The sequence below is a fragment of the Rhamphochromis longiceps genome, linkage group LG16 (assembly GCF_057381845.1).
Source record: "Rhamphochromis longiceps isolate RC_006_pf linkage group LG16, R_longiceps_female_GT1.1, whole genome shotgun sequence".
Lineage (NCBI taxonomy): Eukaryota > Metazoa > Chordata > Actinopteri > Cichliformes > Cichlidae > Rhamphochromis > Rhamphochromis longiceps.
In genome coordinates this window covers 21,369,864-21,388,306 of record NC_140572.1, presented here as the reverse complement: position 1 = coordinate 21,388,306, position 18,443 = coordinate 21,369,864, and the positions used below count along the sequence as shown (strand labels likewise).

At 41.4% G+C, this 18,443-nt stretch overlaps 1 protein-coding gene across 1 annotated transcript in view; it reads left to right on the top strand.

Annotated features, from left to right (window-relative positions):
- The first annotated feature begins 9,921 nt into the window (after positions 1–9,921).
- The window catches only part of anos1 (anosmin 1), a 40,752-nt gene continuing 32,230 nt past the window's right edge, over positions 9,922–18,443 (top strand). The window contains exons 1-2 of the mRNA XM_085384467.1: positions 9,922–10,194; positions 15,681–15,728. Coding sequence (XP_085240593.1) covers positions 10,003–10,194; positions 15,681–15,728 — 240 coding nt within the window. The 5' untranslated portion in view covers positions 9,922–10,002. The remainder of the gene's footprint in view (positions 10,195–15,680; positions 15,729–18,443) is intronic.

The following is an 18,443-nucleotide window of genomic DNA, read 5'->3' as shown; positions in this document are numbered from 1 at the left end:
TGCAGTGGGTGGTCCATGACGGAGAGAGCAGTTTGCTGGCATCTCTGGCACTAATGCAAGCCCTCAGCAGATAACAGCAAAGTAAATGATCATACTATCACAGATTTCCATCATCAAACACGCCAACATGTTAAAGGATCTTAGCTTCCTCGCAAAGTAGATTCTGCATTCATATCATGTACTTTTGTTGTTTGTGCAGGAGAAAAAGGCCAACCCCCAGTAATACTTCATTTCTACCAATGTCCCTACAGATTAATCCAGCCAACATATTTTTACATATTCCATGTCTGAAGAAGCAGCTACTTTTGGCTGCTCCATTATTCACAAGGAGTCACCACAGCAGGTACCTCCGCATGTTTTATTTGGATGTTTTTACACCGGCTCCCCCTCCAAAGGACTTTGTATCTGCTCCCAGAATCGAACTGGCGATCACTGCACTGTGGAACCACTTACATATACAATGTCTAAAAAAGCTGTAATTACTGTGACAGATGTATGACTAAAACTAACATCCCAGCCTGGGACAATCAATCAGTCCAGAGAAGACAAGGCTATGTGTGGCATCAGCTACGCCTTTAGTGCTGTAAACCTTTCTGTGCTATACCAACACAACTTACACAATATATAAGATACCACTTATGAGCACGTCAGTTATCCATTTAATCAGGGTCATGGCTGAGGCTGCTTATTGTTTACAGACAATGTGTGCTACACATGAAAAGGTATATCCACAAATTCTTTACTTCTATACTGAAGAGACCAAAACCAACAACTAGTCTGTCTCAGTGTTTCTATCCTGTGTGTGCCTCAAGCCTTTTTCATTCCAGCTGTGAATACATGCTCTAAATGCAAATCCGTACAGTTTGTATGTCTGTGCATGTTTTGGTTATTATTTGATTACAAAGTTATTTTTGGACCTTAAAAACGATCTTGTGAGTATTTGTGGTCCCTGGAGGATCTATATGGGACTGACCTCAAATAAACTACACAACCCATGTTTATTGTAATGAAGGAACATGTCAGCCACTGTAATGGTTTGGCTCATTGATTTCCTATTGATTGACTAACAATAGAGGTCTGGAGGCTTAGAATGGGCTATATTTGGCTTGACTGCACAGACAGCACCAGTGGTACAAAATCATTAATGGTTTTGATGTTTTTTTTATGGAATGTGGCAACAGCGAGACACATATGCAGAGTTCTGCCAGCTTTCCATTTCCTGCATGTAATATTTAACCTTTTGTCAAATGTCAGTGCACCTTATGGTTTTGACTACCACAAGAGATTGTTGTCATGGTGTTTTTTCCTGTGTACTCTTTTAGAACATGATTATCACAAGAAACAGAGACAGTTACATTTATTAATGCTCACTAGCTGTTACACTACAAAAAAAAAGACAGTGATAATAAACACACACAGTTGCGGAGGACGTGTAAATGTCCATCTGATATGCATCTTGCTGTACCAACAGCTTCATCTGATTAGCTGATTAGTTATTTAGAGCATTACATATCTGATAAAAGCTCTCCTATCTGCCAAATAACAAAGTCATGGCCTTTAATACCAGTAAGTTTTTAGTAAGATTTCAGCGTGGAAAGGAGGAATGTTATTTCCAGAAACTGAAAAATTTGAAATTTGACCCATTTACACACTCAGCTTGGGTATATTGTATAGCAAAGGTCCCTGAGATGATGTGGTTACTTTAAGTACTGATATTATTGCTCTCTGAAAAGCCCTGCAAGGGGCACTGAAAATTATTTTCTGTGATGTGGTACGCTGTGGGAGTTGCAGTTTCGCTATGGGTGATTTGCAAGGTACAAAAGTCTCACACTGACTGAACAATATTTTATTATAGAAGTGAAGTGAAAGACTGGAACTTACATGTTTAAATTCAGCATTTCTACTTTAAAGTGGTGAGGCACAATGCAATTTCAAGTGTTTATCTGACCCTATAAGGATGCTTTGAATTTATGTCTCATAAGCAGTTCTGCAGTGTTTGCACCTAGTAATTCTTGAAGTCATGGCTATTGTCAGATTGAAAGTCAGATATACAAAATGAGTAAATAACGGTTAAACAGTTGTAGGCCTGCTTTCAGGGAAGTCTTATTGTTTGCCAAATGAATCATGAAACTCTACAAGCAAATCAATTCAACTTTATAACATACAAGCTGACATCGAGGTGAATCACCTCAGACAACTTTCCGAAAACAGCACTTGTGACTGGGCTTTAGTATTTGACAGTACAGTGTTTCAGCGTAATGTGGTGTAGCTCTATGGAGTTTGAAAGATGCACGCTAAGCAGTAAACTAAAAGCTTTGCTTTGTAGATAACTTTTCGGTTAAACATTGCACTACAGATTCTGTTTTACTGCATCTGATCCCACCACCTGGATTTGCCATCATTCAAGAATGAGACCTTATTCTTACATTCCTTCACTTAATACATCTACTCCACCTCGACCCTGTGGAACATTCCTCTTCCCCCCCCCCACAAACAACTATCCCTTGGGATTTTGTGCCGATCCTTAAACCAATCTTGTCACACTCTGCTGCAAACTGCCTGAAGCTACAGTCTGATGAAGCTAGAAGGGCAATTTTCTCTGTAAATTGTGTAGAAATTCGGATGAATTTCTGTGCATATTGTAGCATGAAGGGATACAATGCCTCCATATTTATTTATTTTTTTTGCATCTTACTTATGTAGCCAAATCCTCCCTTACCCTCTCTAATTGTTTAGTTGTCTATCTCTTCCAACGTATGTGATTTCATTGTTTATTTCTTATACAAAAATACTATTAAAAATATAAGACTCCTGTCATAAAAAAAGTTCAGTCTATTAAATTTTTAAACCACTGGAGCTGCTTTTGACAAGCGCATCTTAGTACTTAAAACTGTTGCCTTGTGTACGTGTTCTCCTCTGCACAAATGGTCAAACACACTTCTCAGTAGCTTCGCTGCCTTTTGCCCCTTGCACCTCTTTTACATGGTTTACGGTAGGAGCGTTTCCTGCCATAGAGCTGGGGCTGACCTCCTAACAAAGAACAGGTTCAATCTGCCTCCCCTCCCCCAACGCAGGAAGCTGATGAGGGTCACATGACCTTTCTAGACAGCACTGAGGAGCAATGGTAATATGTAAGGGTGGGGGAAGGGAGCAGCTAGTCACACCAGTCTTGTGTTGTTATTAGGCTGGAGAAGTGTGGGGAAAGCCTAGTCAGTTGCAGGGGAATATCCAGTCGAGTATCTATTTCTCATCGTGCTCTGGTGTCTATTTACATACTGGATTTAGTTCCCTAAACCCTCCTGCTTTATTCACACTATAAAAGGAACACGAGCATTGGACCCAGTCTGGAAGAAAGGGCTCCCTTATTTATGATTTTTGTGTCTATATGTTGATGAATAGACAAACGTACAAGCTTGGGAAATTCAATAGTGGCAAAACAAAAGAAAACAAACAACAACAAAAAACCTTGTGTATGTGAATACACTGTAATACACCTCCTCCACTGTCTCCCTCCCCTCCCCCAACCATCCACACCAGCTAGAGAGAAGGCTTTTTGTGGTGCACTGTTATGTCATAACCTACAGACCTATTTTTCAGACAAAGCAAAACAGACTGCGGGAACAAACATCTCTATTTGCAGCTGAAACACTTTGGTTTCCCTTAAGAAAAACAGATGTAACAGTTGACAGAGCGGCGCTCCGATCAGCCATTCCGTTTGAGATCTGCTCCAAACACGCTGCTTAAATATGCCACTTGCTCACTCAGCCGTAATCATTTTCACAAGAAAAACTGACTGTTTAAAAAAGAAAAATATTTGTGTTACTTTGGGAAGCCACATTCCTACACTCCTCAAAAATGAATTCAGGGAGGGGGGAGGCAGAGAAGGCGGGAAAGCAGACAGATATCAGAGATTCATGGATCGAGGACAAAGGTCAAGGGTTGCTGACCTGCGACCAACAGACTTGCCTTGCCTTTCCTCCCCCTCTAGCACAATAGCAGTCAATGGCTTTACAACGTTTTGTTCTTACAGTGGCATTTAAGCCTTTTTAAAAGAAATTCCCCCTTAAGCTCCTCAGACCATAATGGTTATGTTGTACCTTAGTTTCAATCTAGTTTTACATTTTAGACATATTAAAGTCTACATTTTAATAAAACTCGTACAAATTAAAAATATATATTTTACATTACATAACAATTATACAGTCACAGACACAAGACTCAACTACAGTCTTAAGTCTAAGACTTAGAATTAAGAGAACCATTTGTTCTCTTAACTGCCATTGCAGCAATTTGTGCGTTCTATGTTCACAGGATATACCAGCCTCCTTACCTTCTTTAAGGCCACCGATGAGATGACCAGACATAATGAACACAGCATCCTTAAGGTATAAATATTCTTGTAAATATGTCCCCAATATACACAGTTTGATATCAAAACACAGCTTAATAATTTATAGCAATTTTATGGGGGGCACTGGCTATTGGTCATGGACCCTTTGGGGTCCTGAGACCTCCATTTGAGAACCAATGAGCTGTACTACTTTTTTGTGTTTGTTATGTTAACCGACTAAAAATGTCAATAGCTAAAATATAATGTTATGTTATTTGATTAGCCATGCTTTTTCTTGTTTTATTTATCCCCTCCTGCTTTTTATCATTACTATTTAAGTTAGTCTAAATAAAATCTATGGAAACCAGGCTAGAAAGCCCAGCATATATCTGAACTCTTGCCAGGAGGTTCTCAGATGAGCTGTGTCTATCTATTCACTGTATTGTTAGCTTAGAAGCTTGTGGATGGGGATGTCTGATGTGTAGTGTTTTGCTGGTTTCAGCCTCTTGCTTTGTCATGGCAACATAATGGCGTGTAATGAGCTACCACTCGCTTAGACACCCAATACAGCATTGTGACTTGTCATGCTACATAATTACTCTTCTGACCCACGGATTTCAGAGATGATGGCTGTTGCAGTTGTCTCTGCAGTTGCTGTCGCCTCTTGTGATGATCTGCGCGAGACGAAGAGCAATTTAAAGAGTGATTGAATTGTATTTCAGACAGGAAAGGGTTTCACCCGTCACAATAAAAGTCATTCATGTGAAGCTGATATGCAAAATCATAACTGAGTGCATCCCTAGCACCTCTCTACCAAATTAGGTTATAAAACTTTGATAAATCCTGTAGCATTTTGCGATAGTTAGGTACATAAAAAAAAGCATTTCAACATTTTAGCGCGTGTGCATACATGCATGTGTGACACAGACACAGAAAGATTACATTGAGTTTTGAAAATGTGTTCTATTTTTCATCATATCTGATAATTGTTTGCCTCAGACAAGAGAACAAAATCCCCCCTGATAAATTCTCCATTGTTGGATATTAAGGCAGGATCATCTCCTGGAAAATATTGTGAGAAAAAGATAGATAGAGAGAGAAAGAGGTTGGGCGGGGGAGTGGGTAAGAGAGAGAGGTCTCAAAGGCTTGTCTAGACCTCAAAACTTGCCTGTGGTAACATTGCCATCTAGTGGTACCAAAAAACCCTCCCACAAATTACAGATATTGAGATGTCCCTGTTTGGTTAACATGGGTTAAACACACAGGTTTCTTGAATGTGTCCTCCTTATGTCCTCTTAGTCTATTTATTGTATCCAGTCTGAAAATAAACACCACCCTATGTGGTTATTATCATCCAACCTGCTAACAGCCGCAGAGGGATGGTCAGCTGTCAGTCAACCATCACCGTCTAAACTGAGACCAAAATGTAACTTCAGCTCTGAGTGGGTGGTTTATATGTGAATAACAGTTTTTGCTGGACTATCACCCCCTAGTGATTGCACAATGCTGCATTGTTTTGGGATGTGGCGAAAGAAGGAAAATATATCATGTGGACTTGTGTTCAGAAGTCCTGCACGCCAAGCTGGTTTTTCCAACCTCATATACAAGACAAATATTTTCACTGGGAATGTTAGAAAGTCTTGTGAACGCACCAATGAATAGACTCGATATTATGAACAGACAAAAGGGTGGCTGTAAGGCCAATGGGTGTATTTGTTTTTATCAATGAGACGGACTATATTTATTACTTTAAAAACATAACCATTTACTCGTGATTCACCAGAAAGAATGTCTTTGTGCATGTGTATCATGGGGAGATACTCGGGGCCAGAGACAATGCATAGATTTCACGTCCAAATTGTGAATCAATATTCGCCCCCTTTTTTTAATCTGCAAGAAGAAAACATGACATGACCTCTTTTGCATGTCATATCAGTATTTGGTGAATAAGAAATTGAATAATTCACATTCCTTTAATGCTGGGTAACCAGCTGCAGTTATCACAAGTAATATGACAGATCCTGAATTAATATACAGTGTGATAGTGATATTGTGCTGTGCTAACATCTTATTTGGCTTGTTACAATTAAATTAGAAAGGTGAATGTTTTTCTCTCCTCTGCTGCTTCTAGATTTATGATTTCTTTGCCTAACTTTGTAATGAAAGATCTTTTTTAATCAAAGGCTGGGTGAGTCTTACAGATAATAGCTCTTGCACTGATGTCATTGTTGTAGCTTGCTCTTACAGATAGCCAATGTCTTTTTGATGAAATGTAGCAGCTGGTTTCCCTGGAGACTCGCTATCAGTTAGAAATTTGATTTATATTCATTTAAAGCAGATTAATCAGAAATCATATTAATTGGGGAACAAATGCAGACTCAGTATCAGCTAATATTACATAATCAAACTCCTCTATTATTCTATCTATTATGTCTCATACGCTCATTTATTCCATGTGCCCTTTTTAACATACATTGCAATACATTGAGCATTCCCCTGATTAACAATGCTTTTAGATGATCAAGGACAATTTACTGTTTAATCACAAGTACCCAGGCAACACTGATTCAAATGCCTGCCGACATCTACAGCATTACTCCACTTCCATGTTCACATGCTCCCTTAAGCTTAACTAATCTCCATCTCTTTTGTTTGCTAGTGATCACAACAAAAGCCGGTGGTCCCCTCTGATCCGAGTGCCTCCCCACCACCACCATCAAAAGCGTGAACCCTGAGTCCACCTGCCCCTTTACTCATCAAAGATAGGCAAGTGTTTGATCGCCGTGCACCTTCTTTGTCAGTGAGTTTGCAGGCTGAAAACTGACACTGGTGTGTTGTCTTCTGAGATGTTTTTGTGAGCTCATGTTACAGAAACCCTTTTTTTCCCCCTCTTTGCTTCGAGACTGCACCCGGTCCCTCGCCACACCGGCATATCCAGTCATCTCTCAGAACAATGACTTAAAAAGAGAGCAAAAAGGCTACATTGTTACCAAGGGTGTTCTTGAACAAAAGGCCCCACTGTGAAGAGAGAAGTCATTTTATATAATAATTCTATGTGAAGGTGAGGTTATTGATTGGCTGTTCAGCACATAATGTTGATGTTATTGAGAGAAAGGACACAATGACCCTTGAGGGTAGAGTACAAAGATGAGAGGACTCTTTTATTAAAGGCAGTGTTAGGGTTGATGAAATGCTATTTACTTTAAGTTTTATCCTCTAAGCCAAGCATGACCTCATTAAGACTATGAGCCCTGAGTGTTATGTTGTATATGACTCATGAACAATTATATACCTTGAAGTCTATTTGCGGAGGTAAGCACATGTTGCTAGTGGAGACCCATTGTAAACATGGGTGTGTAAAACAATTGTGTGATATGTGTCAGAGATAAAATCCAGTCAGACAACCATGGCCTCTTTTAGATAGCTTTATGGTCTTAGTATGCAATTAGAAGAGGCTTTTCCCAGTCAATGAAAGCAGTGAGTTGGAGGAAGATGTGTCCCACAGGCTGCAGGAGACATCAGGACCGCACACAGACAGTGTGTTTCCTTCACCGCTCACTATAAACTCCCCCCCCAATTCATCACACATGGCTGTAATAAGCCAACAAATTAAGCCATTATACTGTTTTTAAGGTACACAGACATCCGCGTTTAAATGTTTTAAGAGTAGCAAGGGATATCTCACCCCAAGTTCCATTGTATGTCTGAGACCACCAGGGAAATTAATGCACATCCATCTTATCATTAGAGAACTGTGGGATGATTTTTATGATTACAAAGACATATTTTTAGCATGACAGGCCAGAGCACTCGATGCTGCAGCCTGCTTACTCTCACTGAACAGATTGTTGACTTTTTATCATTGTCAAGGGACCTTTTTTTGAATGGGAAGAGATATTTTTTTCTTTACTGTGTTTTCATGATCCCCATCACTGCTCTATGTGCAGTGCCTGCTATTTAAGATGTGTAAATATGGGCATATTACTTTTTCAGTGGCGAAACGGGTCAAACTATTTGGCATGTATAACTGGCCCAAAGCAAGACAGTGATTTAAGCCAAAACTAATGATGGTGTGCGAGTGCGTGTTCACTCCCACTCTGCATACAGTTTAAGAGCAACAGCTATAAAAGTTCATTATGCTGTTGCTGTAATGGGGTTCAGGAAAGTACTCCAGGAGCTGACAAAAGCTGGAGTGTCTTGTAAACCCTTGAGGGAACTTTCTAATTAAATACTCACTCCTTAACTTCAATAAATAGCAAAGATTTCAAGCTTTTCCTACATGTCATACTTTCTCCATACCTGGGGCGAAGAAATGATGCCAGAAGTCGGGAGTCCATATTGAGGAATTTAGTCAGGATGGTTTTAATAGTTTTCCATGTAGAATTGTTTTTCCAAGCTACTGTGAAGCATGTAGGTGAGAGCTGGAGGGGTATGGGCTTCCCTGGGATGTTGGCAAGCGTGTCCAAGCCCATATGTGGTGGTTTAATACAGAAGACCATCTATGAAACAGTCAGATGAGTTGTATCATCAGTAAGTTTAACTCTTCTACATAATGTAGCGTAAACAGATTTATATGTGCACACGAGCTGATATGCTGCCAAAAAGGATTTCATAAATGAATTTATAATGGCAATCCAGACCTGGGGTTGGATGGATGAATGGATGGATTGTTTGTATGGATGGATGGACAGATTGTTTACTTGTCACCGAGAGCTTCCAGGCAAGAGGAAAAGACCACAGAGAAGATTCATTGATGTGGTAAAGAAGGATTTGCAGAGGGTTTAGTGCAACGGAGGAGGACGCGAGGGACAGGTTGAGATGGAGGCAGATGATCCGCTGTGGCGACCCCTAAAAGGAGCAGCCAAAAGAAGAAGACAGAGTATATCTTGTAGCCTTTTTAAAGTTGATGTCAAATGAGGTTATCTCTAAGACTGCTAAATTAAAACAGAAACCCTGCATTTCAAACTGGAGCTTTAAAGACTTGGATGTCTAATGAACATTCAATGATTCTGGGAGATTAAGTCAAGATATCCTGGCCTCAAGCTTGAGTCTTGATCATTTTCCTTTTAATATGTCTCTTATCCAGTGTAGCGATAGATCTAAAACCGCTTAAATACTTTAATTAATTGTGTTTGGCTTTAAAACTTGTAGATTTGTTCTTATTATACAAAAAATATAATCAGATCAGCTGTCGTACACTTCGACTACTGGTCAGAACTACAGATAGAATATAGATCTGTCATAGACTAGGAATCCAAAGCTATGTCCAGTACAAAAATACTTAGGTAGATGGAAGGCGGTGGATTATGCTGATTAAATAGACAACAGTTTCCATAACATCTCTTGTCTGTTGTTTATTTATTGATTGCTCTGCCCATTCCAAGTTTTGATTGCAGAGTATGACTTCTACTCAAGCCCTTCCTCCTCCTTTGCAGGCCTGCTCCCTAAAACAAACAGCCTTTGCTTTGGACAGAGTGAAGGACTATGCAGCAGTCTACCTGTTTTAACGCTCCTCGTGCCTGTCAGTCACCGCGGGATCCTCCAATAGCAGGGCTCGTGAGCCGTTGACTCCTCCCCAGTGTATAATTGAAGTTTCCTTAGTTTCTTCGCCGGAGCCTGCACGCAGTGTTGTCCGATCCGCGGAGGGGATTAAATGCAGAGCAGCAGGGACAATGTTTTCCAGGAGCCTGAACGTGTGTGTGACCCTGTGTTTGTGGATTACGGCGCTAACGAGCCCGGGGAGTGTGTCTGCGAGGAAGCAGGACGACTCTTTCTTCACTGCCAGTATTTATCGAGCAAGATGCGCCTCGAGATGCCTCAGTCTGCACATCACTCGCATCTCTGCGTTTTTCAAGCACTCCCAGGTATGAGCATGTGTTCACGGGAACTCCTGACAATATGCGGGGAATCAGAAGCGAATGCGATGCCGTGCCGCTGCATGAATGGGAAGATGTGCCGGTCGATGATTTCCACACAGCCTAAGTCAAACCTGTTTATCCTGAGCCCATTGTGAGAAGGCTGGAGCAGGTCACTAATGAAGCCCGTGTAGTTCATTAGTTTGGTGCTCTGTTAGGAACAATCACTGTCACCAAACAACCCTGTCCCAAATTTGGAGATTGAGCTTCACATTAATTATGACAGCTTTGCTTCCTTACAAAGTTGCTATATACAGAGTGTGGCTGTCTGTGTGTATGTGTGTGAACGTGTGGAGTGGGAGGCTTTAAGCTATATCAAGCCTAATTAACCCATCTCAGTGTTTTGAGACAGAGACATTATGAATGCCTCTCAGTTGAGCCAGCTTCCATTCATTACTTGCTAATTACTGGAAAATGAGATACCTCTCACTCATTTGAAATGTACTTGCTGCTGTTTCTTTATGTAGTGGGTAACTTTTCTCTTACCTTGCGTTTGGAGACTTTTGACATTGATTGTCCCACCAGCAAGCGTGCTGTGACCCCGAGAGCGTTTGAAGCTCCTATATAAAATAGATGTATGCTTTGGATGATTTGGCATGTGGTGTCAGAAGTTGTTTTTCACCCTCCACCGGACACACTGTTCTCTCCCAGGACTCCAGAGAAAAGAGCTGGTCACTGATCCCTCTCCCCTCTGCTCCTTTTCACCAGCTATCTGTCTGCTGACGGCCTTTATATTCACTTCATTTGCATTTGCAAGGCATGTCTTTCTCAAGGTGCATTAATGAATCCCTGATTGTCAGGAAACATTCTGGGGCGAGGTAAATTTGTAATTAGGTCTAATGACTCAGCAAAGCCCATTGCTTTATTTCTTTGGTACCAATTACTTTTACACTGAAAGCACTTATTGATTTGGTGTAGTAATGCAGGTCCATGGGACACAGACCTTCTGCAGTTAATTCAAAGGAATTGTATTAAGGGATAACAAGGCTGATGGATGAAGTGTCTTTATTCCAATGAAAAATCCCACGCGGATGGAAAGTAGGAGACCCAGTTTGTATTTCTTAAAGTGCAACTTGGCAAATAGTGTCAGGGATTAATTTAGAGAATATACAGTGTGTTGCAGCCCTAGGTTGCAAAGTTGGGGGGATTAAATTAGTGACCAGCCAGGAGGCCAAATAACTGATGGAGTCTCACCTCTAATGAACAGCTAACAGTCAGTATAATTGACTGCAGAGCCTCAGAGTCTGGGGCGCTCTTCAGTGAGGGGAAGATGAGAGGAAGGTGTTTGTCTAAAGAGAGGGCCGTTTTGTGGTTTGTGATAAGCAAGGGTGCTGGAGCAAGCTTGTGGGTCTAAGAATAGACGGCAATTGTTGATAATTTGCACGAACTGTCTTATGCACTGTTTTCTCAACAGTCCTTTTATGTGAGGATGGGGGGTCTGGTCAGCTGCAAAAACATGCCCTGCCAATCCCCATCCCCCACCCCCAACCTCTACCCTCCTGGCCCTGCCAATAAATGCCAGCATCACACCTCATAGGCATGCAGAGGATATATACATCGGGCTACCAAGTGCTGCTCCAAGGAGGTCACCTTCCTGCTAAATGCTGGTGCCCAATTGTGCTAAATGTGATAAGCTCTAATGTAATGTTGCCACAACAGTGGGGCATGCTCAGTCAGCACAACCCACAGGTGGATCTGCTTCCTCTGCCAGATCTTATTACAGCAACGGCAGCTTGGAGCTCCACTCCAAGGATCGACACGACAGACCTCTTAATTCATCTCGGACATCCTTCAGGGGTCATTTAATACTCAGTGGGGAAAACCAAGACATGCAAGCCTTTCCATTTTAATGGAAATGAAAGACCTTGGCTGCATGTCAAACGTTTGCCTCCTGTTTCTTAATATTTTACTGTGTCTTCTCAATATCTGGTAATCTATATGGGCTGCTTATTTTGGTTAAGGTACAAGATACAAATTTTCCTCTTAACACATTTTGCAGCTGGAATTTAAGACTGGAATGATACTTGGAGAATTTAGATGTTATTACAGATGTTATGAACACCCACGCGTCTTTCCTTTCTTTATGTGGCTGAATCAGAATGCAAATCAGAGACTTTGTTTTAATTGCCCCAGTTCTGAATTAGTGTGAAATGGAAACAAGCATAGAGTTGCTGAGTTAGGAAACCCATGGGTTGTCAGATTTATAGCATCACTAGATTTATTGATGCAATAGTATTTCTAAATAGAGATTTATCGGCATTTTACTCCACTTTTGGGGAACTTGTCACCCTAGTACAATAGACAGAGGGGAACACCCAACCATAAATATTAGCCTCGGACACTTTAAAATATTAAGAGCGAGCTGGGAGCCCCGTGCAATAATGTATTCTGAAAGCATCAGCCTTGTAGTGGATTATTTATGTGGGGACCTGTGAAGCCAAAAACAAGGTGTGTCCATGAGGTCTTGTTATTACATTCGGAGCAATAAAAATCTAACATCTTAAATTCAGTCATTCATCGCTTGTGTGCTGCATAGTAAAGTCTAAGCATCTTGCCTGAGAGGTTTGTGTTTTAAGTGAAGGCAAGAAAAAAACATTGCTGAGTGGTTTTTCCATGTCCCCTTGTTTTCGCCTTTGATATTAAATAACCTGCGGTGGAATCAAACCTCAGCCAGTGCTCGTCTCATGTGTGGAGTTTTTCATTAGTGAAGACAGCGGATGAATAAGGGGTCTATGTAGCTTGGCCTCACCTCTCTCCATAAATGCTTTTAAACCATGACAGTCATGTCTGTAAATCTCAGCCCAGAGTGCTGCTACACCCTGAGCTACCTCATTTGACAAATAAGCCTCATTCCTAAGTGGAGACAACTTTACACTAGTGTTGCTTTACCTTTCTGAAACACCCTTTAATGTTAACACTGAACACACACTGAACGCATTAGCTCACTTTCAGAGTGTCTGACAAATTATTCATATAATGTGAATAATTAATGGGCAGAATGACCACAGCCCTCACACCCACTCGAGTCGAAGCCTAAATCTCAGGCTCCTATATTTTGCTGCTGCGTATGTTCCCTTAAGGAGAAGTTATTTTGGTGATGCTTGACGACTCCTGAGATGTCAAAGGACACAGAGAGAGATCGTGGTCTGTCCTTTGAAGTCCAGTCTCCAGTTGAGATGGCTTGAAAAGTACGGGGACCTGTAGACCAGCTGGATTAAATGCAATTTGAAAATGTGATTAGTGGGAACCGCAATGCTTTTAATCCAAATCAGACGCCCATAGGAGACAAAGATTTCCAGTTTCAAAAGCTGGATTGGACTTATCAAAGATCAAAAGGCCTTTGTACATGTTCGTCTCAGTTTGTCTAGACAATGCAACACGCCCTTGCCCACCTGCTTTAATTCTCAACTGACAATGCCCATAGTGTATCTTTGTGATAAATACCCTGTTTACATGCCTCATCTAGTCACTCCGCTGTCATCAACAAAGCATGGTTCACCTTCGTGCGTTTGTGCGCCACTGTCTGGTCTTCTCACACAGGAGAATATCTGGAAAGAATTCATTCACTTGAGTCCTTGACAGTCCTCAGGACTGCATAATGTTCAGACTGCAGAGGAATGTCATGGTGAGTCAGAGGGATGAAGTCCTGACCTATAATTATTCCCCCGTTGGTCCCTGAAATGGTGGGGTCAGGCCTGGACAGCTGGGGCAACATCCTGCTGAGCCTCTCTGCTACGGGGATGCTGTCACAAAGCAAAATTAGCTCCTATGTGGATCTGGCTCTGTCTCCATTGATGGATGGGTAAAGAAAGGTGTCAAAAACAGGATTGATGATTTAGGACATGGCCTTGAGTTGTGACAAACTGTATAAATTATCTGGAGGCATTGCCTGCCAGTGTAAATGTCAAAGTTTTATTGATGTGGTGACACTGACGGGGTTTGTTTGCTGGGATTGATGTTTAAAAACCACGTCAAAGTCTTCAGAAAACCTGCTGGTGCACACTAAATTTGAGCCAATTAACTCCCATTTTTTTACTTCACATGGTAACAAAATTAAACTATTCCAAGTGTCCTTAGTACTTTTTCATCCTTATCTGAATAGTTTTTTTTTTTCAAGAGATTCTCTGAAGACATGACTGTTCAATCATGGCCTCCTTTGAAGCCTTTTCAACCATTATCCTTGACACAAAAAGCAAAGCACCTACTGGTACTGGATGTCAAATTAAAGCCTTTAATGATAAGTTCTCAATGTCTCATGGGAAATTTCTTCTGGATTACATTGTGAGAAAATGCTTTGAACTTGACATTGAACTTAAGCAGACCTTTTGCCTGCAGACCCCTAAAGTTTGGCTTTATCTAACCGCTTCATTTCTTCCACAGGGATGCAAAGGGAACATCCAAAACTCAAGGCCAGATTTAAGTCAATGACTACACATTCCAGAAATGTAACTCTATAAACAGAGTCTCCACTGAGAATACTCTCACGATAATCTGTCATTGATCTTAAGTCTAGGAAATAATCAATGGTCAGATGATTATTTATAATGTCACAGGTGATTAAGCCAACTGATGTTGCAGTTCCCGTGTGTGCTACACAACTTTACAGCTTCTTCGAGTTGAGCTGTAAGGGAGTTACGGTTACGAACCAACCAAAAACGTAAATCCAGATGAATACGTCATTTGCATCTGCTGAATGTGGAAATGTATGAAACATTGTCATGTCAGTTTATAAGGCGAGGACATGTTAATGTTGCTTTGCAAGTGTGCAGAAAATCAGCTGTTGCTGATCTGTCTTTCGCCATAATCACCAGGTCATTTATGCTAAAGCTCGAGCCTTCCTCTTGGTATCCAACCAAAATAATGTTCGCAGAGAAAAACAGCATAATTCCCAGTCCTTGTGGAATAAGGGAAATGGCTTGAAAAAGTCATTTACCTCCACTAGTCCTCCACTTGATAGTCCTCTGCATTCACACATCGAAGCTTTACAAAAACACGGCTCTATTAGGACCAAATGTTTACCTTGTCGGAGTGCCGAAGGTGGCACTTCGACCGCAATTAGAGCAAATTGGCTATATCTGCGGTCTGTGCAGGAGTGCTGACATTAGTTCCTCCTTCCGTGACCTCTGAGATGTCTGTTGAGAGATCAAACAAATTCACAGAAAAGCTGGGGTCACCATGCTCTGCTGAAACTGACCAGAGGTTTGCCCTCACCTTAGTGTGGTGACCCTGCTTTCCTGCTTGGGCTGCATGCACTCAGCACACAAAGCTGAGTTAACATTATTGTTAATCAAAAAGGCCTTGGCCACCGCGGACGTATATTGTGAGAGGGAGAAGAAAGGGTCAAAGTTGCACATTGACTTGATGAATTGGTTATTATAAATGTTCTTTCAGCAGTATGTCTGATGACTGATGATGTTTTTCCTTCTTTTCAACAGAATAATGGATCCTTGGTGTGGTGCCAGAATCACAAGCAGTGCTCCAAGGTAACACCGTTTCATTTCTTCCATGAGTGAGACGCATGCTACATACATGCCTCGTTATCAAAGAATAATACAACATAAAGTGTGCGAGTCACGACAGGACTAGTTTTGTCATGCCTGCGGGATTCACAAGCTGTTGACATAGACTGTCATGAGATAAAAACCATAGTTGATTGCTCCTGCTTTCATAGATACCCATTTGCTCTTGTAATTGGAATACAATTAAAGAAGATCTGAAGAGATTAAAGGTGTGTCAATTTATGAAAGCAGAGCGTGATTGTTTTTTTCTTTCTGCTGTCATTTGGAGTTTCACTCGGATGCATTAAAGTATGTCTCCCGCAGGGCTTGTTTGAGTTCTGTGCCCTGTCCCAAAGAAGGTTGATACAAAGCCTGTGTTGACAGCTCCTCTGAAAAGATGGTGCTGACATATTCTATCAGACTCTCCTGGAGATGTTGACAAGGTCCTCAGAGATGCGCTGTATAGACTGTGGACAGAGAACATGATGGGGCTGAACTAAGGAGGATGTGCTAGCGGAGGTCCAAGTAGAAATGCTTGGAAATGCTTTTGGTATCTGTCAAATGCTCTCATTTCCCGCGCGCAGGCATTGAAACCAAGATCCAGCAATGTTAGACCTCTTTGAATCAAAATAGGGCATACACAACACGCATATTTGCAAGACGACAGGTTTTCCTTTCATGAAGCATCAGATGTTTCTTTTTTTTCTCTTTTTCTTCACTTATATGTCCGCCTTATATGTCAAGGTAGCTTGGTGAGGACAAATTCGATAACTTTTCCTCGCATGCCTTTATCAGTCTGCAGTTAAAGAGGAATGCATGCTGAGAATTTGTGTAAAACGCATTATTACAATGACTGTGATTAATTGAAAACTCATTATAATACAGAGCGGCGGCGGTTATTTGTGCTTACTTAATGTGGCTTCATGTGGAGTACTTATTAATCCCAATCAGTGTCTAGTATCAACAGCCTTGCAAAGTGAAATTCCCTTTTTTGAATTTCAAATCGTTTCTCGAGCAATTTGAATTTGTCTTGGATAAAGCCGAGCTATTGCAACAGTGCTTTGTCATGTGTTCTGTACGGGTTGTTTCACTTGTCCTATTTATCACGCACTTAAAGCACATTCTTCTTCACTGTTAACACCACTAAATCTGTACTAATTTGGGGGTGAAATGTCATTGTATAGTGCTCCCCCAGTTCCAACACGGGCACGGCCTTTCTGTTTGGAGTTTGCATGGTCTCCCGAGAGCTCAGGTTTCTCCTGCCATCGAAAACACGCCAGGTTAATGCTGCTCTGACTGTCCTTTCCTGCAAAAAGTCGCACATCCTCTTTGAATAAAGTAGTCAAATTACATTAGTTATATTAGTGAGTACAGTCTGAAGCTTGTGTGTGATCCAAGTTCGTTCTAAAATGTAATGTGTGATTAAGAAAATATGTCATTTATTTTATTTTAAAACTTTGGTGACATTTTGCTTCAGTCCAGCAGGCGAATCTTCTTTGTTTTCACCATAATGCTGTGAAACTTGTTCCTCTCCTTTCCACTGCGATAGTCAACAACAGCTCTTGGCACCAGCCATCCCTCAGTAATTCAGAGTTTTATGTTTGGAAAAAAAAAAAGAAAAAAGAAATAAAAAAGCTTTTGCTGGCTGCAAGTCTAAGACAGCATAGTGTTTTCATAATCAACCAGCCAACATTGCTGAAACTCTGCAAATATCCCAAAAAACTCTGTAATGAACTTCTTGGTCTCCCCGCTGTAACAAACATGCCAGTTAGCACTTCTTTATCCTACTTGTAGACTGTAAATACACGAGGCTGGATTTGATGTAAGCCCTTAAAAATAATGATATGTTTGTGTTGCTGTTCTACAGCTGTGATGCTCTGCTACTTTCAGTTTCAAGGGCTCTCCAAATCGAATTAATTAAATTCTAGGCTTCAATTCAGCCGTTCAGGGTGCGGGCCAGGGCATGGTGCTTAAGTTTAATTTGCACCAAGAAGTCAATATTTTGGTAGCAAACATCACCACACTTCACATCCACATCAATGGCTCGAGTGTGCTCTCAGGGCCTGTGTTTAGCGTGTCAAAACAGAGAGCTATTGTGGCCACTCTGACAATTGCACCAAATGGGCCCATGCTGTACAGTGGTTCCCCGTGAATAGCTCTACAGCCGCTGATTAGCCTCTTCACTTCATGAACAGCTCACAGTCAAACAGAGAAGACAAAGGCAACAGCTTCGGGGGGAGTGCGTTAGGGCAGAAGGCCTGTCCACCCTGGAGAACGGTTAAAGAGCCACTGAGAGCTCCCTGCCTGTGAAGGAAATGCAAGGAAGGGCTGCCTAATAGTTTAGACAAAGATGCTGTGCCCTGTCCATCTGTTTGCGTTTTAGGAAATCAAAGCCTCCTGTTTCCATTTGTGATGAGAAAGTCATCCCGGTCATCTCGTATGCAGTGTCCAGAGTTGGCCCTGCTCTCAGTTTCCCCCATTGTAATGGTAATTAACCTGCTTGCCCTCTCTTCAGAGCCGAGCGAGGTGGCATTTGAAGAGCTGGGGAGTCATTATCATGCCACAACAGTGGGCCAGCAGACAAAGTCTATTCAGCAGGGGAATGCCAGGGAAGTAGACGGCAAGCAGTTGTAGGAGCTATTGTCATTTTGTTTCCCTACTGTTAGAGCTCACCTCTTGAGAAGTTTGGCTGTATTCCCT